Source organism: Epinephelus lanceolatus, chromosome 14, assembly GCF_041903045.1.
Source record: "Epinephelus lanceolatus isolate andai-2023 chromosome 14, ASM4190304v1, whole genome shotgun sequence".
NCBI lineage: Eukaryota > Metazoa > Chordata > Actinopteri > Perciformes > Serranidae > Epinephelus > Epinephelus lanceolatus.
Window position 1 is genome coordinate 12,361,950 of NC_135747.1, and position 24,979 is coordinate 12,386,928.

Below are 24,979 nucleotides of genomic sequence, written 5' to 3' on the forward strand. Positions count from 1 at the left end.
CATGGAGTCATACTGCCATCTTGTGACGATAGTTAAGAAGGTTCCCGTAAGGAATCCCATATTATATTTCGAGTTAAAATATAGTTGGATTGATTAATCAACTTGTCTTTATTAATATGTGCTTTCTCATTTAGTATATTGACTAGGGCCGTAACGGTACATGTATTTGTGTCGAACTGTTCGGTACGCGACTTTCGGTTCGGCATGACCCTGTACCGAATTATTGGGCGCAGGATATTATTTTATTTTATTTTGTTTTATTTGAAAAGAAATAATCAACGCCATTGGAGTTGAGTAAAATTGTTTAAGCTGCACTTTAGATATAAGCATGTTTTGTTTACTGCACTTTAACAAAGTGGGAAAGCTAAGTAAGTTCCTAGTAAAACTGAATCTGAGCAGGCTTAAAGCTGACCAGCTGCACTATACCTTTTATTTTAATTGAGTAAAACTGTTAAAACAGAAATTTATATTTATATTTTTCATTCAAAAAATGTGTTAAAAAAACAGCAGGATTTTATTTTTCACTTTTATATTTCTATTTTCATTCAAACAATGTGAAAAAGCAGGATTTTATATATATTTGTTTCATTCAAAAATTGTGTAAAAAGAGTTAACTGCTGTGGTGGTATGTTTTAATAAGGTTACCAATAAGTAAAAGATATTTAATAGTTGTCTATTTTTTTCATTACTGTACCGAAAAAAACCGAACCGTGACCGAGATTTTTGTGTACCATTACACCCCTAATGTTGACGTAATGGCAAACTAGTTTGTAGTGTTTGTGCAGGAAACATTTATACTTGTGTTTCGCTAATATATGCGGTATAATAATCATATTAAATTTAATTTGATGTTAAGAGCTGATTTTGACCATAATGGGAAGAGTATGTGTCTATCACGCATAACATGTTAAAGTATATAATCTCACAAAATAAAGTTTCATTAAAGTTCATTAAGTTTCCTCTGAAATAAAGTAATGTCTAAACTAAGAGACCTGTCTTGCCTCAAACACGCCCACTCAAGCTGGTCAGATAAAACTATTGAGCTTGGCGCATCTCCACTCTTCTACTTTACTTTTTACTTTCTCTTTCTTTCTTTCCTGTTAGTTTTCTTTACTTTTTACTTTTTCTTTTCCTTTCTTTTGCCGTCCCTCCTTCTAGTTATACTCTTTATGCCTTAACCCGTTACGCTCTTAAACTTGGTTCCTGCATAACCCTTTCTTTTTGTACGATGGAAATTATTTTAAACCTTTAAGTTTCTCTCTATATGTCCAGGATTGTTTTGTCTGGCCTGAGTTTCCATTCTTTTTATCTGTGCCTTCAGTAACAAGCGACAAAGCCAGCCGATTGCAACATTTTTTCTATGCGTTGATAATAACTTTGATAATAATATCGAATGGCTGATAAGATTGTTTTCAACTTTATTATAAGCGAGTAGCCACAGCTAAATAGATGAGTTTCTGTTCAGCCTGCAACTCCATCAAAGATTCATCGGATCCAGCGCCTGCCAGCCACTTGTCCAAGTGTCTGCAGAGCAGGGGCTCTTTGCCGAACCAAGAGGCTTTCCGCTGCCTAAAATCACCGATGTGTGAGGACCACCTAAAGGACACCGCCTTCAGGCTTCACCACCCCACACTGCTGCATTCCAGTTTGTATCACCCTGCTGGAAGGCCGCGAAGTAAAGCTGGGAGTTGCCAGCGGCAGTTCAGGGTCCCCGAGAAACGTCCGTCTGAGTCATCTCTTCTCAAAGTAGGCCAAATCCCCCTCACCTGATGCAGCCGCTGTGTTGTGATAAGAGTTGATGCGCATCCCTGCGTCCCCAATTTAGCTATAGTCACATACTCTCTCTCACTATCGCCAAACTAAATAACTGACAAAAGTGTTACCTCTTACCTTAAGCTATTTATACATACTGTTGATTTTGTGTCATTTCATATCATCCTCATTTACTATTACTCAGTTGTTAAAAATTTAGCCTAAATACATCTTCATTTATTACCAAGTCATTGTCTGCGGATATTTCTTTTGAGCAGGAACTAAGATCACTGTATAGAGAATTCATAACCCAGGTATTGAGATTGATTCATTATTGATAAATGTACTGACATAGTTTGATTAGTCGCTTCCCTCCATAGGAGGGTGGTGCCCCTAAATTTATTACGAGTGCAAACATTTTCTAAAGGTGGTGCTCCTACACAGGGCATTGATCATGACCACCCTCCGCGTGGGGGGGAGCCATACATAAGTTAACAAACTTAACTTGAACTGGGGCATGTCGAAGCATGCGTCCAACACTCAACACAAAAGCTATCTCACAGTATTAGCGAGATCAAGCACTGATTAATCACTTTAACAAATAACTACCTATTACTCTTCCACCCAACGGTGTACTTACTCACTGTTGCTGTTGCATTTCTCTGAGAGCAGAGAGCTAACAATTAGGGCTGTCAACGAATATTCTAAATTCGAATTTAAATTCGAATTTGAAAAAAAATGGACCTTCGAATGTGAAAATTGATATTCAATTGTGGAGAAAAAAAAAACACCACTGCAGCTGTCCTCTTTGCGAGTGGGCGTTGGCATCAGATGCGCATTTCTCCAGCCTGGTCGACAAGCGGTTCTGCTCCCAGCTGTTGTCTCCGTCACCCGGCTTGACACATTCGCTCGCGGCTCGCGCAGAAAATAGACCAGATGCCGAAACGATCGCTGCAGGGCGCGAGCCAGTCACGGTCCAGTGCTTCGAGGCTATTCGCAGCGCTTCCGCGAGTGTTGTGGTCACGGATCAGAGAGGGGGGACGAGCGAGAGGTCCGCGGTCATTTATAACGTAATGTTATAGATAATTGTTTTGTGCGTTTTAATGTGTAGGTATGTAAATGTTTTCAAAGAATTTTTTGATAAAATAAAAATACATACAAGTAATTATGTTTCCTTGTATTAATACATATACAAGTATGTTTCCTTGTATTAGTTTGCCCTCTTGCGGTCATAATGCGGGAAAAAAAAATATTCGAATGGTTCGAACCTATGAGTTATTTTTAGAAGGAATATTCGAATGTCATTTTTGAGCAATTTTGACAGCCCTACTAACAATGCAGTGGAGTATGTATCAATGAACCAGGCGAGCCCAGCGGGGCTGCCGGTAGACTTACCTGTGTAGCTGTAGTTAATTCAGCACGAACTGTTGAAGCAAGATCACCACTGTCCGTTCAACTGTACTCCTTTCTTAAGAAAACACATTGTCGCAGCCTCTGGTGAAAAAAAAATCGAAGCACCAACGAGCTGTGTTTTTTAATTGAAACTTTATTTAACCAGGTGAAAACTCGTTGAGATTAAAAGAAAGAGTGACCTGGCCAAGAGGGCAGCACACAATAAAAACACATAGCATTCAGGTTTCATACACACAGAAATGATAAAAAATAAAGAGTTTCAGGAGTGCATTGGTAATATAGGAGTTAAAGTGCAAGAACACTTCCCACAACTTTCAAGCTCCAGGTCCTTTAGGATTTCTTTGAAAGCATCATGAGAAATCAGGTCAGGGAATTTTAAGTCCTCTTGGAGAGCGTTCCAGTCTGAAGAGGCAGCATATTTAAAAGCTTTTTTTCCCTTCGCAGTGTTGACGCTCTGAACAGTCAATCGCAGAGCGTCATGAGAGAACAGGCCATGGCTTTGGCTTCTACAAATGTAAGTGCTCAGATAGCTAGGGGCCAGGCCCAGGAGGGTTTTCTAAATAAAGTTCAGCCAGTGGGAACGCCTGCGTACACATAGAGAAGTCCAATCAGCTTTTGCATAGAGGTTACAATGGTGGGTGAGATGTTTACAACCTGTAACAAAACGCAATGCACAATGGTACACAGTATCCAAAGACCGCAAGCATTGGGCAGAGGCATTGATATACAATATATCACCATAGTCCAAAAGACGCAAAAAGGTAGCTGACACAAGATATCTCCTGGTTGCAAAGGAAAAGCAAGATTTGTTCTGAAAATAAATACCAAACTTTATCTTAAGCTTAGAGACCAGATTGGCAATATGACCTTTAAAGGATAATTGGCTATCAATGATAAAAGCTAAGTACTTGTAACTTGTTCAATTGCATTACCTTGGGAAGTTACAATGTTTGGAAGCATTACTGGTAGTCTGGCATTTGAAAACAACATGACTTTGGACTTCTCTGCATTTAAGACCAACTTCAGTTTATGTTACCAGGACTGAACAACATCAAACGCGGACTGTAAGAGATTAAGAGCACTTCCAGCAGATGGAGAACAACAATAAATTATCGTCGGCATATAAGTGGTACTTAGCATTTGGTAAGTTTTCACACAGATTGTTGACATAAATAGAAAACAATATGGGTCCTGATACAGAACCTTGAGGCACGCCTTTAGATATCATCAGAAAGGAAGATGTGGACCCTTCCAACTGAACACATTGCATTCTGGCAGACAGGTAGTTTTTGAATGAGGATACTGCTTGTTTTGACACGCCCATGTTAAGGAGCATATTGATCAAGATCTTATGATCGACTTAGGGCTGCGCGATATGACGATATACAGTAGAGGCCAAAAGTTTGGACACACCTTCTCATTCAATGCGTTTTCTTTATTTTCATGACTATTTACATTGTAGATTCTCACTGAAGGCATCAAAACTATGAATGAACACATGTGGAGTTATGTACTTAACAAAAAAAGGTGAAAGAACCAATCAGCTAACTAAAGAAAAACGAGTGGCCATCATTACTTTAAGAAATGAAGGTCAGTCAGTCCGGAAAATTGCAAAAACTTTAAATGTGTCCCCAAGTGGAGTCGCAAAAACCATCAAGCGCTACAACGAAACTGGCACACATGAGGACCGACCCAGGAAAGGAAGACCAAGAGTCACCTCTGCTTCTGAGGATAAGTTCATCCGAGTCACCAGCCTCAGAAATCGCAAGTTAACAGCAGCTCAGATCAGAGACCAGATGAATGCCACACAGAGTTCTAGCAGCAGACCCATCTCTAGAACAACTGTTAAGAGGAGACTGCGCGAATCAGGCCTTCATGGTCAAATAGCTGCTAGGAAACCACTGCTAAGGAGAGGCAACAAGCAGAAGAGATTTGTTTGGGCCAAGAAACACAAGGAATGGACATTAGACCAGTGGAAATCTGTGCTTTGGTCTGATGAGTCCAAATTTGAGATCTTTGGTTCCAACCGCCGTGTCTTTGTGAGACACAGAAAAGGTGAGCGGATGGATTCTACATGCCTGGTTCCCACTGTGAAGCATGGAGGAGGAGGTGTGATGGTGTGGGGGTGTTTTGCTGGTGACACTGTTGGGGATTTATTCAAAATTGAAGGCACACTGAACCAGCATGGCTACCACAGCATCCTGCAGCGACATGCCATCCCATCCGGTTTGCGTTTAGTTGGACGATCATTTCTTTTTCAACAGGACAATGACCCCAAACACACCTCCAGGCTGTGTAAGGGCTATTTGACCAAGAAGGAGAGTGATGGAGTGCTGCGGCAGATGACCTGGCCTCCACAGTCACCGGACCTGAACCCAATCGAGATGGTTTGGGGTGAGCTGGACCGCAGAGTGAAGGCAAAGGGGCCAACAAGTGCTAAACACCTCTGGGAACTCCTTCAAGACTGTTGGAAAACCATTTCAGGTGACTACCTCTTGAAGCTCATCGAGAGAATGCCAAGAGTGTGCAAAGCAGTGATCAGAGCAAAGAGTGGCTATTTAGAAGAAACTAGAATATAAAACATGTTTTCAGTTATTTCACCTTTTTTTGTTAAGTACATAACTCCACATGTGTTCATTCATAGTTTTGATGCCTTCAGTGAGAATCTACAATGTAAATAGTCATGAAAATAAAGAAAACGCATTGAATGAGAAGGTGTGTCCAAACTTTTGGCCTGTACTGTATATACATATACACACACACACGCACACACACACACATATATATATATATATATGTATATGTATATGTGTGTGTACATATACATATAGTTGAGTGTCATGCCCAGGTATGACTCTGACTGGGTGTAAGCTTGCTCTTGTTGAAGTTCACTGTCAGGCCCAACTGGCTCACATGGCCAAGCAGAATAGCTATGTCCCTGATTGCCTGCTCTGCTGTTGGGGAAATGATTAGCCAATCGTCCAGGTATGGTAAGACTGTCAACTCTCCTACTTGTATGGAAGAAAGGGCGGCTGCCACGCACCTTGTGAATATGTGAGGGGCCAGTGAAAGACCAAATGGCAACACCTTGAATTGGTAGGCATGTCCCTGAAACGCAAAACTAAGAAGCTGCCTGTGGTGTGGTGCAATAGGCATGTGAAAGTAGGTGTCCTTGAGATCTATTGACACAAACCAGGCCCCCTCTGTCACTAAATGCGGAACATCTGCCATCTGTCACATTCAGAACAGCAGATGTTCTAAAAATTTGTTTAAACCCCTCAGATCCAGGATTGGACCGCCAAACCCGCCATCCTTCTTTGGAATTAAAAAAATACACTGAATAAAACACACTGCGCCATATATTCTACAGGCACAATGGCGTCTTTTTCTAACAGGGATGCCAATTCCTGGCTGAGGGCCGGGGATTTCGCGGGGTCTTCTACCAGATACATTCTGACCCCACAGAAAGCGGGTGGCCAGCATCGGAACTGTAATGTGTATTCCCTGGACAGTGTGGACACCACCCAAGGGTCTGTGGTCTCCCTCTCCCAGAAGCTGAGTTGCTGCTGGGAGAAGCATGCGACACCGGCCCCTCTGACCTCAGGTTCGACCCCCCCCCCTCCTTTAGTCTTTAGGGGGGGTGACCACTGGGGCCGGTCCTCTTGGCACCTGAAAGGTTGGCCAGGAAGAAGCACGGAGGTGCTGATCATAGTGCCCTGTATTGTGAGAGGCTCAAGGCTGTCCACCTGGGCAAGCAGGTGGATAGTAGTGGCTGTGTCCGGAAGGCAAGGGACCCCTGCCTCCTGGAACAGGACCTGGGCCCTGCTGCAGACCAACAAACCTCTGCCTTGCCTGATCTGCCTGTGCACTGTGATCCAGTGCCTGCTGAGCAGCAGGCCCAAGGATCTGACCTGGAACCACTGGAAGGGTGCAGAGGGTGCGACGACATGCTTCCAACAGTGGGGACTGTGCTTGCCAGACCTGGTGGCGAGCCAGTGTCACTGTTGACATCAACCTTCCAAGCTCCCTAGACATGAAAGCAAAAGTCTGAAGGGATGCATCACTAAGGGTCTGGGCAGAAGAGTCTGCACCAGATTCCTGCAGGGTCTAAGACAAGGCCAGAATGAGGTGAGAAAGACGCCCCATGTATGCTGCTATATTGTAACTCTTAGCAAGGAGATCTACTAAGCTACCATACTAAGCTAAAAGAAGCATCTTTGGGGAGGAGGCATGCCATGTGGTCAGTGCTAGATGAACTACAGATAGATAATTGTAAGGTAGCTTCTTTTGGAGTAATTGGAAACTTGGAAACACTAAATTATCTTGATCATGTTTGGACAAAGCACTGTAAAAAAATATGTTTCATAGACAAGCACTTGAAGATGAGATAATTTTGTTCATAGGTGGTAAAAAGTTTACCCAGAGAGACTTTGTTTCACATGGGCCTAATGTATAAGAATAGACCTTGTCACATTTTCAAATGTGCAGTACATGCCTTATTTTCAAGGTATACTTTGCAGGATACTCCTTAAAAAACAATGTATAAAGTCCTTAAGTAAACCCTCTCAAAAATCACTTATGAAAAATAAAATGCATATATAGTAAGGCAAAACACCATGAGGACAAAACATATTCCAAAATCAATCTGGGGTTGGCTTTCACTTGGATGATACTGCTTATCAATAGTAACTGACATTTTTTGCATAGTATACCTTTAATCATAGTAAAAATTGTGTTTTTTCAGTAACACTGAATACCCCCAATGCAACAAGGTCCACTGAACTATCAGGTAAAATAATTGCAGATAGTTTTAGTTTTGTTTTATGAGGTTTATTGGACAATATGTAATGGTTACAGTAGAAAGCCTATGCACATTATAATAAAGTACACATCAACACTGGAAATAGAGTTTCTGAAAATCTTCACCCTGCCCTTAGTTTTACAAAAGGTTCATTTTCAGTAACCTAATCACAGTTTGCATGTGGATAAAAGGTCAAAACATGTAGAAAAATACCCCTGCACATGTGAACTCAGCCTTAATTTGACAGGTCCAATGGTCATTTGTTGTTCTAAAGTGGAGATGACAAGCCATTTTAAATACTGCTTAGTCACCAAGTTTGTCTTTTATTTCCCAGTGTTTCATTTGTGTATGTTTAATCACAAGCAGGTTAATGACAAATATGTTACAAATATGGGATGATATATTTTTCAGATATTATCATATTTATTTTATTCCTTAATACCAGAAGACACACAGTCATGTAGCCACAGAGTGAATTTTGTGAATTAATAGAGCAAAGTGTGTTGTCTGAGATGTGTACACACAACAGTGTAAACCACTGTACAAAAAACAGACTCTGGTAAATGAATTAAGTAAATAAACAAAAGAAAATGCTTATAGAAAGCACATATTTTATAGTATCATTACTGCTATTATTATTATTTTAGAGCACTTCCAAATAAAAAAGGCATATGATTCAGCAGCCTAAATCTTTACGATAAAGAGCATTCTACATTCATAAACATGTGTCAGCTTAAAAGACATCCTTCAACACATAGCTAACATTTGGTAAATGTGCAAAACCTCCATTCTTCAGTCTGATGATTTAACTCATAAGCAAAACAGCCAGCTGGTTAAGCAATGCATATGTCATTTTAATTAACTAATTAAAATCAACTTAATATTTGTTTTTAAAAGTAATAACATGCAGAAATCTGTTCCGAATCTTTGTCAATTTGAAACCATAAATGAGAGGATTTATAATGGGGGGTATGACAAGAAATTGTATTTCGATAAAGTTTTGAACAGTCTGAGGTAAATCTTTTGAACCAAATCGCATGTTCATGAGATCAAAAACTATTGTTACAAGGAAGGTGAGTAAGGAGGTTAAATGTGGCACACATGTTTGCATGAACTTCCTCCTGTTCTCTATTGAATTCACACATGTTTTGATGAGATACATATAAGACCAAACTATAAATAATCCATGGAAGACATAAATGTATATTGTAATGTATGCAACAATACCATTAACCATAGTATCAGCTGGGAAACAAGCAAGTTTAACAATCATCCAGTTCACACAAAAAAGTCTGGTGATAAATGGGCTGCATAACTTTAATCTAGATGTCAGAATAACATTTATGCCCAGCATGCAAAAAGGTGCTGACCAGGAGAAACACACTAACGTTAACAGTCTTTGCTTTGACATGATACGGTGGTAGTCTAGGGGTCGACATATAGCCGCATATCTGTCATATGCCATGACTGCAAGAATAGACAGATCACTGCAGGCAAATGAATACATTACCAGAGCCTGAACATGGCATCCAGCATAAGAGATAACATGAACAGGAGAAAGCAGATCCCAGAGGAACTTGGGGTAGAAACCTGCTGTCCCATAAAGCCCATTCATGCAGTTCACACACAATAGAATATACATTGGTTCATGCAGGTTTTTATCCAAGATGATGATCACAATAAGAGTAACATTTGCCAGCAAAATGAAAAGGTAACACAGTAAAGTGAGGGAGAAGAGAACGGCTCGGTGGTTCGTTGTCTCATTTAAACCTGAAAGTACAAACAGTGTTATTAGAGAGACATTATCCATCCTGGTGAGAAAAACTACACCTACATTTTGTTCTGTGTTGTGTACCTCCATAGTGACTTTTCCCTCATCTCACTGTTATTAATATCTTGTCTGACTACAGCAACATGAGCTGGGGACCAAATCAGCCAATCAACACTCAGAAGGTGCTTCTCTCTTTTTTCAGTGTGCAGCAATTTACTTTAGGCTACAAGCAATGCAAAGCAGTTAGCAACACAAAACCCAAAAGCACTAGGACTGCTGAAGTTTCCACCAGTGTTATTTTTTCAAGCTTGCTGTTGTATCCAAACTAGAGTTCTACACAGGCCTAAAAATAAGACCGAGAACTGGCCTGTACTCACACCTTTCACACCTGACCTGACTTAACCTGCCTGATACTGCAGAATCACCCCCCCACCCCCCCCCCACCCCAATAGTTTCCTAAAATCCTGTGGGAAACACTGGTGGATTTCTTTTGCTGCTTGTGCTGCCATTTTGCTGATGATTTCACATGATACGCTGTTTTAAGTGTGCCTCTGAAAAACCTCCATTTGGAGGGCCATATAGTCCTAACACTTCGTCCTACTCCTATATCCCAACACAAATCCACACACCCTTAGACATCAAGAAGCAGCAAGGGGTGTATTGGGATTGGGCTATGGTCTCACTGAATGTTAGAAAATTCCATGCCTGGTGGATACATCTGAAAACACAGTTCATAAGTGAAAACAAGTTGTGTTCACACTAGTGTTTTGAGGTCATTATTTAAAGTTCTCTGTCAACGAGAAACCTTAAAAAATAACAGTAAAATGGCCTCATAGCTTTTTTTTTTCTTCCTTTGCCTGACAAACAACAAAACTGTTCATTACAGCCATTTGCTGGTAAGGAGTGGAACATGCTCAGCCTAGTTTCTCTGCTGTATCTTAGCTACTTAAACCTCCATTCTGTCACAGCTGTATGTTGCCTGCATAACACTGAAGCGAGATGTATCATCTCAAATTTAATTGTTAGTGATATTAGCAGGGCAGTTTCACTGTCCACAATGCTTTTACTTTAAATGAGGCATAGTGTCCTTATAAAGAAGCTCTATACACATAAAAGTAGCAGATACACTGAAACATTACATGTAAACTCAGATGTGCTGAGACTGACAATGATTTCCATTCCTCTTCATATATATTTTTTTGCATTTCTTTCACTTCTTAACCATTTTAATAATTTCATTTGAACGATAATTCTAAAAGACTTAAGGGCTCAGACAAAGCTACCGAAGACTTTTCTTCATCACTGCCATGACCTAAATCTATACGTCAAAGATGTCTGTCTTAAAGATGAGATAATTTTGTTCATTGGTGGTAAAAAGTTTACCCAGAGAGACTTTAGGTTCGTTCGAGATGAGCCAGGCCTGCGCAGATTCGATCACCGGCGATCGGCACACAATGCATGCCGGTTAGATTTGTGTCAGACTTCATCCCAACTTGCTCTGACGTGTTAAGTGGACGGCGATAAAACCGCGAGTGCAAGGCGGCAGCAGTTTTTAGAGCCAGGCGCTGCAGTTGCTCTCAACTGACTGCACCACCTGGCTCTCACCTGATCCATCAACTGATTGGTTTAGATGTCGATTCCACAAGATGATGTTTTAGATAAACTATTCATTTTTGTTGAATTTTAGAGATTAAGATTGTATTTGTCTGATTTGAAGGTTTATTCTGTGAACAGAAAACGTGTGAGTGATGGTGAAGTTTAGTTGTCAGAGACTAAATACATTCATCATAAACTATACAGAGTCAACTGTATATTAATATTGGACGGTTTAAATTATTGAAGTATTTAGCATCACAGAGACTTGTGGTCAGTGGGATGTGAGGATTCTTAAAATAACGTGTACATATGTGAAGCCCTGACTGTATCTGACTGAGCCTTAATGAAAGCTGTTGTCTTGTATTAAATATGAACCTTATGACTTCCAGTGGCGCCATGTTGTGGATGGCTGCGAGGAAAATAGCTCTAGAGAAAACCAATTAAAACTAGCTATTAACTAAAGCGAAAACGGCAGAAAGTGAGCAAATCTTGAAAATAAGTAGACGAACAAAGTTTATGGATAATATGGTCAAGATAGGGAAGCCCGGAGAGGAGGATGGTGCAAAGGGACGTTGTGCCAAGTTGGCGGTGGGAGTTAGCCCAGAGACGGGGCGGCAAGAGGCGGTTAGCAGTGAACATGACTCGGTCATATTAATGGAGCTGCGCAAATTAAGACAGGAGCATGCCGAAGCAGCAGGTGACAACAAGAAAGCTATGGCTAGACTCGAAACAAACATGAAAGAGCTTATGGAAAGAACGGCATCCCTGGAGCAAAGAACGGGCCAAATGGAGGAAAGAACTGGAAATACGGAAGACAGGACGACGCGACTGGAGCGCTCCGCCGCTTTCTTACTCCAGCAGACGACCAAACTGTCTGTGAAATGTGATGACTTGGAGTCAAGAATGAGACGCAAAAACATACGGATACAGGGCATCCCAGAAGGCGCAGAGAAGAACGATACCATAGACTTCATAACGGGACTTATTAAGTCCAAAATCCAAATTGCAGGCGACATGGAAATACGCATCGAGAGGGCACATCGGTCACTAGTGGCGAAACCCAAAGACAGCGCTGCCCCCCTGAGAGCCATCATCATGTGCTTTCTGGATTACAAAGTTAAGGAATATGTGATATGGCAAGCCTGGAAACAGAAGACTATGTACGAGGGACAAACCATCTACTTTAATCAAGACTACACGACGGAGGTTCAAAAGAAGAGGAAACAGGTGAGGGATGTCATCAAAAAGCTGAAGGAGAAAAACGTGAAGGCACAATCCCCCTACCCAGCCCAGCTTAAAGTGTTTTTGGACTCAGGGACAAAGACATTTGCTACAGTAACGGAAGCGGCACCTATGTTAAAGGACATGGGAATCAATGTGGAGGAGGACAGGATGGAGAGGCTGCAGAGAGTGATGATGCAGAGCAGCTGGACCACGGCGACAGGACAGAAAGGGAGGCAGAGACGTCCCCACATCACTGAAGCAGACATATATGCCCTCATGGAGTAAACTCAACACTTAACACCTCTATTGATACAGTAAGGAGAAGGAAAAAAAAAAGTTGAAGTGCAATAATAAATAGTTAAGTATAAGAAATTATATTCATATTCATATCTGCCTTTAACTATAAGAGCTGGTGAACATGAAAAAAGCTAGTTAAGGCACTACTTGTTAAACTGACAGAAATATTGGTTTTATGAAGAGCAAATCTAAAACTTTGAGTTCTTAACAACCTTAGACAACAAGTTGTTAACACACATAGTGCTTTTCCCCAGAGAGAAAACACCACGACTCTCTGATGATGGGACTTTTGGAAGACACATGTTTATGTTCCTGTAATACATTAGTTCTGGTTCTGATGGAGATGTACAGTTTTTGTTTTCTTTATTATGCAGGGTTTGTGCAGTTTTTTACTTTGTTATGAGGTGTAGAGCTTGTGGGTCTCATCTGAAATTATATGAATAAGCTTAATCTTGTGTCATGCAATGTACACGGTCTGAATCATCCCATTAAGAGGAAGAAGATACTGAGCCAACTGAAAAAACTGTGTTCAATAGCTTTACTACAAGAGACACATCTGACGGACATTGAGCATAGAAAATTAAAAAGGGAATGGGTGAACCAGGTTTTTTATGCCTCATATGGCAAAAGGAGAGGGGTAGCTATTTTAATTGGTAAAGGTACACCAATCAAGGTTGAAAAAGAGATTAAGGATAATACTGGACGATATGTGGGTCAAAGACGAATAAGGATTTAAAAATTGAAAATAAATCAAATTGGTTAAAAATGCCAATTTAGGCACTTTCTAGCTTTATTAGAATGTTCTTTATACAACTCAACAAAAAGAATCAATTTTAAAAATGCAATTAACATTTTTCAGTCAATCATATGGATAATCCCATGGAAAATGTCCTCCCTGGGTAACGGGAATGGAATTGAAAAGAAATTAAAATGTCTACCATTGTTGGCATATAAAAGTTTATAGATAACTATAGTTAGAGCTCAACAAACAATTACTGCTCAGAAAACAACATTTTCATCACAATTAATGTGATATATTTGAATATTTATACTGAAATGGGTTTATTAGTTGCTGTTGATCACACAATGTTTCATGCCAAAAAGAGAAAAAAGATGGAAAATGTCTTAAAATGTTTTATAGTAAAGGTAGAAGGGTTGTTATTGTATCCTCAACTCAAGAAACATGATTGAGTAATATAACATGAAAATCTGGGTTAAATTACTTGACTGTGTCATTGTTACCCGGAATGACATGTTGTTAGCCAGGAATGACATACTGCAAGATTTCAAAGTAATTATCATTAAAGGCTGTCTCAGAACATAATTTTTTCAACAAACATACATAATACAAAGAGACTGACAGCTGTTAAAGATCTGAAAAGATGTTTTTTAATCTTTCATTTCATGCAACAATGTAACTCATTTATTAAGTAATGCCATGATGTTCCCGGGTCAAATTGACCCGGTGGATATTTAACCATCTGAAAGTAGTTCAAAACTAGAAAAGCACCCAGAGAGTGCAGACCTCCACCAAGTAAGTGATATTCCCTCCCCCTCTGCATCAGATTTTGCAGCCTGCATCACAATTAGGTTATTTGCATCACTATCATTATTAGGTTACATATGCCTTCACCATGGAGACACTGTGGTGTATTTATTTCATTTTTATTTTGTACCAACACAGAATATAATGTTTTCTTTGTATTTTTCACTTTCTTTTTTCCAACACAGAACATTAATTTCAACTTTAGAATTTAACAATATTTAGCAAGTAGAACGAGACGTGCTTTCCGGCCACCAGATGGCGCCATTTTCACCATCTTAATTGCTGCTGAGGCTGTCAGACCATAGACTTTATTTATTATTTTATCCACTTTGCTTCAACTGATCACCACCAAAATTTAATCATCTGTTCCTTGTCCCACTATCCACCTTTCCTGAAAATTTCATCAAAATCCGTTCATAACTTTTTGAGTTATTTTGCAGACAATCAAACAAACAAACAGACAAACGAACAAACAGACCAACGCCAGCGAAAACATAACCTCCATGGCGGAGGTAAATATATTTTTCTCTATAAACATTATCGTTAGCTCAATTGACATTAATGTAATCATTATTTAATGTAATCAAGTGTTTCACCCCTTACAGATCATGGTTTACTTATGAGAATTCACTCGTTTTTCATTAAAAAATAACTTTCAAACTGATTTCTTTTAGTACACTGGCAAAAATGAGGCATTCAATATTCTATTTGGTCATTTTTTGATATGAATGTTTCTCTTGGAGTTGATGGTCTGAACATCACTATCCTGATCAAGGATATGTTCCTCCTGGGCTGTCATTCTCTTTTCTTGTGTCTTGATTTGCAAGAAATGTGATATTTTTTTACCCTTCCTCCATTATCACTGCAGTGTCAGTAGTCATTTTTCATTTACATGTTCATTACACTAATCAAGTCCAGCAGAAACAGTTTCATGCTCCAAAACTTAATAAAAACATGTTTTATGTGTTCTTAAACTTTGAAATGGGTCAATTTGACCCACAACATAACAGGAGGGTTAACTAAAACATCTAAGCCTTTTGCAATGAGTGTAAACCTATTTTGATATTTTTTTTCCTTTTTACTGATCTGCCTTCACTAAATCACAATACCTTGCTCGCTTTTCCTCAAGATGCTCAGCCCTAGCTTGTGGATCAGCATTCTTTCTGACCCTGTATAGTCTCTGCCTCTCTTTATCAGACAGAGGCATCTGGAAGAACAAAACTGACCCTGAAACATCAAAAACTATACTAAAACCTTATTGAAAACATAAATATTAGATTATAGCATTATTATTGGTTCATTTTTGGACAATAACTTCACAAAAATCTATGATAATGGCCTGTGTTCATTGAATAAGATGAATTCAAGATAAATAACAGAAAATTCCATAAAAGTTAAAAAAATATGTAATGATTGTAGGATCTATAGGAGACATGATTATTTCAATACTAAATGTATATGCCCCAAATGAGGAGAAACAGACGTTCTTTAAACAGATTGCTAAAGTAATAACCAGTGAAGGAAAGGGGATGGTACTTTTTGGCGGAGATTTTAACACAATACAAAATGGCAGATTAGACAGGTTTCCTCCAGACCAGGGACCAAGTGCGAAAAAATCTACAGTATTGAACAACATGACTAAAGAGCTGGTCTCATTGATCCATGGAGGGATAATAATCCAAAGAGGAGAGATTATACATTTTATTCAAATCCACATGGTAGCTATTCAAGGATAGATTTTTTCTATGTATCATAACAACACAGACATAAAGTATTTAACTGTGGGATAGAAAATATATGTAATGTTCTCTTTAGCTGTTAGTGTGTTTGTGTTAATTTCCTATTCTATTTTGAAATCCTGTTGTTTTGGGTTGATGTCTAGTTTTACTTCCTGTCTTTGTTCTTTTCCCGCCTTTTGATCACTCACCTGTGACTGATTTGTAATCACCTTCACCTGTGTATATATACCATGTGTTTTCACCAGCCCTCTGCCAGATTACCATTGTCTCCCAGTGTGTTCATGTCTTCCAGCCCTGTGGGTCTAGTTTTGTTTGCCTGTTTTTTGGACTTTGAAGACTTTTGGTATGTTACTCTTGGAATTGCCTTCCTTTGGATTCTGCTTGAATTTTTGAGTAAAGAACTTTGACTTTCTGCATTTTTTTGTCCTGGGTTTTTTTTCCTCTGCATCTGAGTCTTTTCTTCTGAAACGTGTCAATATAATTGTAAGTGATCATGCACCTATTACACTAACAGATGATCTGGGTAATGAGCCCCCTTTCAGATACTGGAGAATGAATGTATCTGTTCTGTCGAGTGAAAGTATAGTAAAAGAAATAAAGCAGAATTTAAAGGAATATTTCCAAATAAATGATAATGGTGAGGTAACACCATCGATATTATGGGAGGGAGGGAAAGCAGTGATACGAGGGAAAATAATGGAAATATCATCTCGACTGAAGAAAGCTCGACTAAAAAAACAAAGAGAATTGGAGAATAAGATTAAAGAACTGAAGATGGAACATAAAAGAACATCAGATAAATCAATATTTCATGATTTAAAAACAACCAGAGACAAATTAGATGAACTTTTAACATTCAAAGCGGAAGGGTCCCTACATTTTACAAGCCAGAGATACTACGAAATGGGTAATAGAGCTAGTCGCTTATTAACATTACAACTTAGAAAAGCCCAAACAAATAGAATAATTTCAAAAATAAAACACCCCACATCTAAACAAACTGTGGTAAAGCCCAAAGAAATTGCAGAGGCCTTTGCAGATTACTATAAAAATTTATATGACGACTCTGAATCTGATCACACTGATAGTGACACACAAACCTTTCTTAAAAAATTAAACTTACCAACCCTGTCAAGAGAAGAGGCATCTGAAATGATCCGGCCAATTTCTACACAGGAAATATTGGATACAATAAAAACACTTAAAAATAATAAATCACCTGGGACGGATGGGTTTCCGGGAGAGTTCTGCAAAAGTTTTAGAGAGGAGCTAACACCTGTGCTATGTAAAGTATTTGATTATGCTCTAACATCTGGGGACCAACCTAAGTCATGGTCAGAAGCCATCATATCAGTTTTACATAAAGAAGGAAAAGATCCAGCTTCATGTGAAGGATATAGACCTGTGAGTTTACTCTGCAATGATTTGAAAATTCTTACAAGCATAATGGCAAAAAGAATGCAAAAATACATAACTAAATTAATTAAAACAGATCAAACTGGGTTCATTCCTGGTTGACAGGGAGCAAACAACATTAGGAAAATATTAAATATAATTTCAAGTACAAAATACAAACCTGAGGCTTCTATGATGCTTAGCCTTGATGCCCAGAAGGCTTTCGACAGGGTGAAATGGAGCTTTTTATACCAGACACTATCAGCTGTTGGGTTTCCCCAGAATTTTATAGAATGGGTAAAAATAATCTACAAAGACCCCAAATCACGGATCAGAATTAATGGCTGTTGCTCAGATTTCTTCTGCCTCAAAAGAGGAGTCAGACAAGGTGACTGTTTGAGTCCACTGTTGTTCGCTGTAAGCATTGAACCATTGGCCGAATCAATAATACAAAACAATCAGATCTTGGGAATAAGGGATGAAGGGGGGATGGAACATAAAATATCATTGTTTGCAGATGATTTATTGATACTTTTAAATGACCCATCACGATCAATACCAGTCCTGTTGGAGAATCTTAGAGAATATGGAAAAATTTCAAGATATTTGACTAATGAAGGCAAATCAATTGCTATGATGATCTCAGGTAAATGTCCAGTAGAGTTAAAAGAAAAGGTTGAGTTTAAGTGGACCGACAAAGGGTTTAGATATCTGGGTGTTTTTATTACTCCAAATATCTGACAGTTGAACGATGCAAACTACGGAAAACTGATAAAGGAAATTAAGAAAGATTTGGATAGACAGGAGATTTTACCCATGACTCTCATTGGGAGGGTCGAAACGATTAGAATGAATGTCTTGCCAAGACTATTGTTCCTGTTTCAGTCACTTCTGGTTATGATTCCTGGCTCCACCTTTAAGATGCTGGACAAAAGTATGTCAGAATTCTTATGGCAAAACAAAAAAGCAAGAATTAAATACAAGACACTTTTAGCCCCCCAAAATAAGGGAGGGCTAAATTTACCAAATCTAAGGAACTATTATTGGGCAGCTCAACTTAGAGCTCTTATATTATGGATAACGAAAGACAAAGATGCAATATGGGTGGAAATGGAGCAATGGGCATGCCCTTCTGTGTCTTTGGAATCACTACCTTTTGTAACCAGGTCGGTGCAGAAGAAGTTTAAAATTCGAAATGATTTGATTATAGAAACAATGAAAATATGGTCGACAATACAAAAGAAATTAAATATATCAAGCTCTGTAAGTAAAGCTACAAAAATAGCCAAAAACCCAGGCTTTGTACCGTGCACTATGGATGCAGGATTTGAGAAATGGACAAACAAGGGGTTAATATATATAGCACAGTTTTTTTCAGGGCAAATTTTGAAATCATTTGATCAAAAAGGAATTTAATTTACCAAATAATGATTTTTATAAATATTTACAATTGAGACATTACCTCCAAAAACATGATGAATGGGAAAGAATATACAAAAACCAGCCAAAGTTGAAGAATTGCTCATGTCATTTACAGAGAAAGAGTCAAAAAAAGGGCTGATTTCAAAAATGTATAAAGCGCTACAACAGAAGTCCAATGACAATAATATGGATGTTAAAGAAAGATGGGAATTGGAAGCAAATGTAATAATAACGCATGATGAGGAAACGTTAAGATCTGGACATAAATTAACTAATAGTCCAACATGGAGGGAGTTTGATTGGAAAGTGAAGATTAACGTTATTTTAACACACCATCTGTCACAGCAAAATATAGTAAAACATCAGAGTTATGTTGGAGAAACTGTGGGATGGTGGGGGACTTCACTCATATATTTTGGGATCATCCAAAGATCATAGATTTTTGGAAAGGTGTGAAAAAAGAAATAAAAAGAATTCTGGGTATTGACCTATATCTTGACTCAACCCTGTACATACTTGGGATATTACCTGAGGATCTGATAGACAGAATGTAGTTACTTATTGAAAGTCCTGCTCCTGATACCAAAGAAAATGATCACAATCAATTGGTTGAAGCCACATCCCCCCAACATAATGCAATGGACAGACAGAGCAAAAAAGGTTCTTATTATGGAAAAAACTACAGCAAGACTACAGCTGAAACTAGAAAAATTTCAGAGAAGATGGAAACCAATAATACAAGCGATATCAGAGCTCTAAATACCTTTTTTTTCTCTCTCTCTCTCTTTTTAAACTGTAACTATTTGATTTACATGTTGTTTTTTGTTGTTTTTTTCTGGTTGTTTATTTTATTTATGTATCATGATTAGCATTTTTTTTCCTTATATGTATATATATTTTTTCACTGGCACCTGTTTTGGTTTTGCAAGTACACTTATCTGTACTATTGGACTATTAGAAGAAGTCAGAATTCAACAAATAATGTTGATATCCGTGAAATATGTTAGATTTTGACTGATGCTTGACTTGTACACAAAGGTGGTATTATATGTATGTATAGGTGTAGGTAATATGATATGTTTTGGATTGAGTGGATTGTAAACTGAGGCCGGTGTGACCTAATGTACATCTTCATGTGTTCTATCTATGTGGAATAAATAAAAAGTTCAAAAAGAAAAAAAGAACCTTATAGTCAAACACTGTTTATTTAGCCCCTGTAGTTGAGGGGACAGGTGAAACTGATATGATGCTGATTTACAGGAGAATTCATGTCAAATGGAGGTTAAACCATGAACATAAATTACAGATCACCTGTAAAGCATTTTAATAAATTAATATATATCATAATTAAAACAACTGGAGGCTGAAAACAAACTGATATATGGGTCTGATCACTTTTGTAATGAATTGACATCATTCCGGACAGGATGTGTGTGTGCCTGTGACTTCCTGTACGGACTGAAGGCTGCTGGAAACTGTCGGGAAACTGTCCGACTTCACCGCAGGTTTTTGTGACCGCCCCCTACCTTCTAGGAGCGGTGCAGTTCATCTCGAACGAGCCTTTTGTTTCACACAATGTATAAGAATAGACCTTGTCACATTTTCAAATGTGCAGTACACGCCTTGTGTTCAAGGTATACTTTGCAGGATACTCCTTAAAAAACAATGTATAAAGTCGTAAAGTAAACCATGAGGACAAAACATATTATGAAACGAAAGTGAATCTGGGCTTGGCTTTCACTTGGATGATGCTTCTTATCAGTAGTAACTGACTTTTTCCTTCCAGAGTGGATTTTGTGAGTGTGTTGTCTGAGATATGTACACACAACAGTGTAAACCACTACAATAAACAGACTAGGGTGAAATGTGAATTAAGTAAATACACAAAAGAAAATGCTTTTAGAAAGTACATATTTTATAGTATCATCATTTTATTATTATTATTATTTTAGAGTGATACTGAATAAAAAAAAAAGAGGCATATGATTCAGCAGCCGAAATCTTGAAGGTAAAAAACATTCTACATTCATAAATGCATTTAAATTTTCAGGTTAAATTTTCAGCTTAAAAGACATCCTCCAAGACATAGCTAACATTTGGTAAATGTGCAAAACCTCCATTCTTCAGTCTGATGATTTAACTCATAAGCAAAACAGCCAGCTGGTTAAGCAATGCATATTTCATTTTAATTCATTAATTAAAATCAACTTAATATTTGTTGTTAAAAGTAATAACATGCAGAAATCTGTTCCGAATCTTTGTCAATTTGAAACCATAAATAAGAGGATTTATAACGGGGGATATGACAAGAAATTGTATTTCGATAAAGTTTTGAACAGTCTGAGGTAAATCTTTTGAACCAAATCGCATGTTCATGACATCAAAAACTATTGTTACAAGGAAAATGAGTAAGGAGGTTAAATGTGGCACACATGTTTGCATGAACTTCCTCCTGTTCTCTATTGAATTCACACATGTTTTGATGAGATACATATAAGACCAAACTATAAAGAAACCATGGAAGACATAAATGATTATTGTAATGTATGCAACAATACCATTAACCATAGTATCAGCTGGGAAACAAGCAAGTTTAACAATAATCCAATTCACACAAAAAAGTCTGGTGATAAATGGGCTGCATAACTTTAATCTAGATGTCAGAATAATATTTGTGCCTATAATGCAAAAAGGTGCTAACCAGGAGAAACACACTAACATTAAGAGTCTTTGCTTTGACATAATATAGTGGTACTCTAGGGGTCGACATATAGCCGCATATCTGTCATATGCCATGACTGCAAGAATAGACAGATCACTGCTGGCAAATGAATACATTACCAGAGCCTGAACATGGCATCCAGCATAAGAGATAACATGAACAGGAGAAAGCAGATCCCAGAGGAACTTTGGGTAGAAACCTGCTGTCCCATAAAGCCCATTCATGCAAAACATACACAATAGAATATACATTGGTTCATGCAGGTTCTTATCCAAGATGATGATCACAATAAGAGTAACATTTGCCAGCAAAATGAAAAGGTAACACAGTAAAGTGAGGGAGAAGAGAATAGCTCGGTGGTTCGTTGTCTCATTTAAGCCTGAAAGAACAAACAGTGTTATTAGAGAGACATTATCCATCCTGGTGAGAAAAACCTTTTCTCCTGTGTTGTGTACCTCCATAGTGACTTTTCCCTCATCTCACTGTTATTATATATCTTGTCTGACCACAGCAACATGAGCTGGGGACCAAATCAGCCAATCAACATTCAGAAATAGCTTCTCTCTTTTTTCAGTGTGCAGCAACTTACTGTACAGGCAATGCAAAGCAGTGAGCAACACAAAACCCAAAAGCACTAGGACTGCTGAAGTTTCCACCAATGTTATTTTTTCAAGCTTGCTGTTGTATCCAAACTAGAGTTCTACACCGGCCTAAAAATAAGACCGAGAACTGGCCTGTACTCACACCTTTCACACCCGACCTGACTTAACCTGCCTGATACTGCAGAATCTGAGACCTGAAACTGACCCAAGACCAAGGCTATATTTTTGTTCCTTTTCAGTCAGTACACTCTGTTGAACACATCCGTATGGTGATTGCATCCCTGTGAGACCAACCTGAAGAACCTCTTAAAAATGCCTGTTAAGGCAAATTAAACTTCTTATCCTGTGGCTTCAAAAGACCGCACAGTCTTTATTTGCACCTCACCTCACTTAACCTGACTACAGCAGAACCCTTGCAAGCAGGCTAACTGGCCACACTTCCTGCCATTTACTTTAGGAAATGGATATTTGTTTAGCATTGGCTCACTACTAACTTGCTTGTTTAGCAAGCTATATCACGTAGTGGAATGGTCCCAGACAAAAAGAAAGTTCTCCTAGCTGGTCTAGCAAAGCTTACCTAAAAAGCTTACATAATGCTTGCCCGCTAATTTTTTTAGCATGCTGCGTGTGAAAGCTGCAGCCTCAAGACCTGTGCACACAATCGCAAACTCCCAAAGACAGCCCTGGAGAGGCGTTTGGCATTCCTGTTGAAGATACTGTCAAGGTAAACTGCGCTCTGTGACCCACTGTTGTCCGAAGTCTTCCCAAGAGTTGGAACAAACGTGGGGACTGTGGGAGCAAAGCAGGGGTGTCATAGGGAGAACAGATGTATGTTAGACCCAGATGACTTAACTTTGTTTACGGACAACGTACTGTTAGATGTGCTGTCTGATGAGCTATCTCTTGTCCCTTCATAAGGTTTCTCTGAGAATGACACCAGAGTTGGGGATGAGGTTGATGGAGAGGAGCCTAACTGGGTCCTCTATGCCAGAGGTCTTCCAACTGAGACTGACAGTACTACCTTAGCCTAAATTAATTTGTACCATCAAGCGCATGAGGGCCTCAAAGTGCCATGGCCAACTCCACCTCTTCTTAGCTCAGCTTGCGGGCAGTTTTTCTCACCCAGCAGCTAACAATGTTAAGACACAAATAGTCTGTTATCCCTGACTTTGTACTGGAGCTCTTACAGACCTGAGCATTACCTAAGGCTCAACTCTCACTGCTACTGGGCTAATCAACACCCCTCCACTGGATGAGATACTGACTGTCCATCTGGTACAAGAACCCAAATTGGCAAGCAGCAAACCCACTCTATCACCAGCAGAGTGTGGATTTTCTGCCTCTCAGCTGGTATTCCTCATTGGAATATTTGAAAATGCGGAACTATAATGCACAAATCAGCAATAACAATGTAGCTGGTGCGCTACCAAGACATCAGCATAATAATAATATAATAATAACTAGGGATTTTTATTTTTGTAGTGCTTTTTTTTTTTTAAAAGATATTTTTTGGGCATTTTTAAGCCTTTAATTGATAGGACAGACAAGTGTGAAAGGGGGAGAGAGAGAGGGAGTGACATGCAGCAAAGGGCCCCAGGCTGGATTCGAACCCGGGCCGCTGCGGCAACAGCCGTGTACATGGGGCGCCTGCTCTACCATCAAGCCACCGACGCCCCATTTTGTAGTGCTTTTAATAAAGAAAAGGACCATAATACATCAAACGACATTAAACTAAGATAATACAATGGTAAGTGTGTTGTGCTGCCATTTTGCTGGTGATTTCACATGATACTCTGTTTTGAGTGTGCCTCTGAGAAACCACCATTTGGAGGGCCATATAGCCCTAACACTTCATCCTACTCCTATATCCCAACAAGAGTCCAGACACCCTTAGACATCAAGAAGCGGCAATGGGTGTATTGGGATTGGGCTATGGTCTCATTGAATGTTAGAAAATTCCATGCCTGGTGGATACATGTAAACACACAGTTCATAAGTGAAAACAAGTTGTGTTCACACTAGTGTTTTGAGGTCATTATTTAGGGCCTGTCCCAATACCCACACTTCCCCATTATCCTATTCAATACGGGATAGTTATGTGCATGCAAAGACACTCGTGTGAAGAACCCAGCCTTGTGTCCTGTAAATAACTAAACAGCAAATTACCCATTGCAGGGACCGTGGAGCAAACAAGTGCCCTGATAAAATTCAGGACTGAAAACGAAGACGAATTTACAAAGAAGAAATATGCCACAAAGCAATTATGGGAGTGAGTGACCGATGACATGAATTGAATTGAATAGATAATGCATTTAAACTCAGCCTGTTTGTCATTTGTTATCTCTACTATCAATGTTACAATGTTATGATTTGTACATTTATCTTGATTTCTACAGAGATTTGTTGACAGGAATAGGATCTCATTTTAAACTAGCCAATAACTTGTGCCAAAAATGGCTTCAGAAAGTACCCACATACCATATACTATAAAGTGCAATGTTGTAGGTCTTTAGATCTGCAGGTCTCTGTAACAGCTGTGGTCAAACCACAGCACAGTAAGGATCCAAGCATGTGTCTTACATTGTCTTATTTTTGTTGCCCCTACCCCACACCCACCTGAGCACTGCCTTTGCTCCACTCCAGCTCCCCCACCGCACCAGCTACCACCCCTGAGCCCGCAACCCCATCTCCTAGAAAAA

At 39.0% G+C, this 24,979-nt stretch overlaps 2 protein-coding genes across 2 annotated transcripts; both read right to left on the reverse strand.

Moving 5' to 3' along the window:
• Positions 1-8,843: 8,843 nt before the first annotated feature.
• On the reverse strand, positions 8,844-9,776 carry LOC117251084 (olfactory receptor 4B13-like). Its single transcript, XM_033617067.2, has one exon. It carries the CDS (start codon positions 9,774-9,776, stop codon positions 8,844-8,846), a length of 933 nt encoding a protein of 310 aa, XP_033472958.1.
• An 11,264-nt stretch (positions 9,777-21,040) lies between these two features.
• Positions 21,041-23,671, reverse strand: LOC117251083 (olfactory receptor 4B13-like). The gene has a single exon (XM_033617066.2). It carries the CDS (start codon positions 22,137-22,139, stop codon positions 21,165-21,167), a length of 975 nt encoding a protein of 324 aa, XP_033472957.2. The 5' UTR covers positions 22,140-23,671; the 3' UTR covers positions 21,041-21,164.
• Between the last annotated feature and the right edge of the window lie 1,308 nt (positions 23,672-24,979).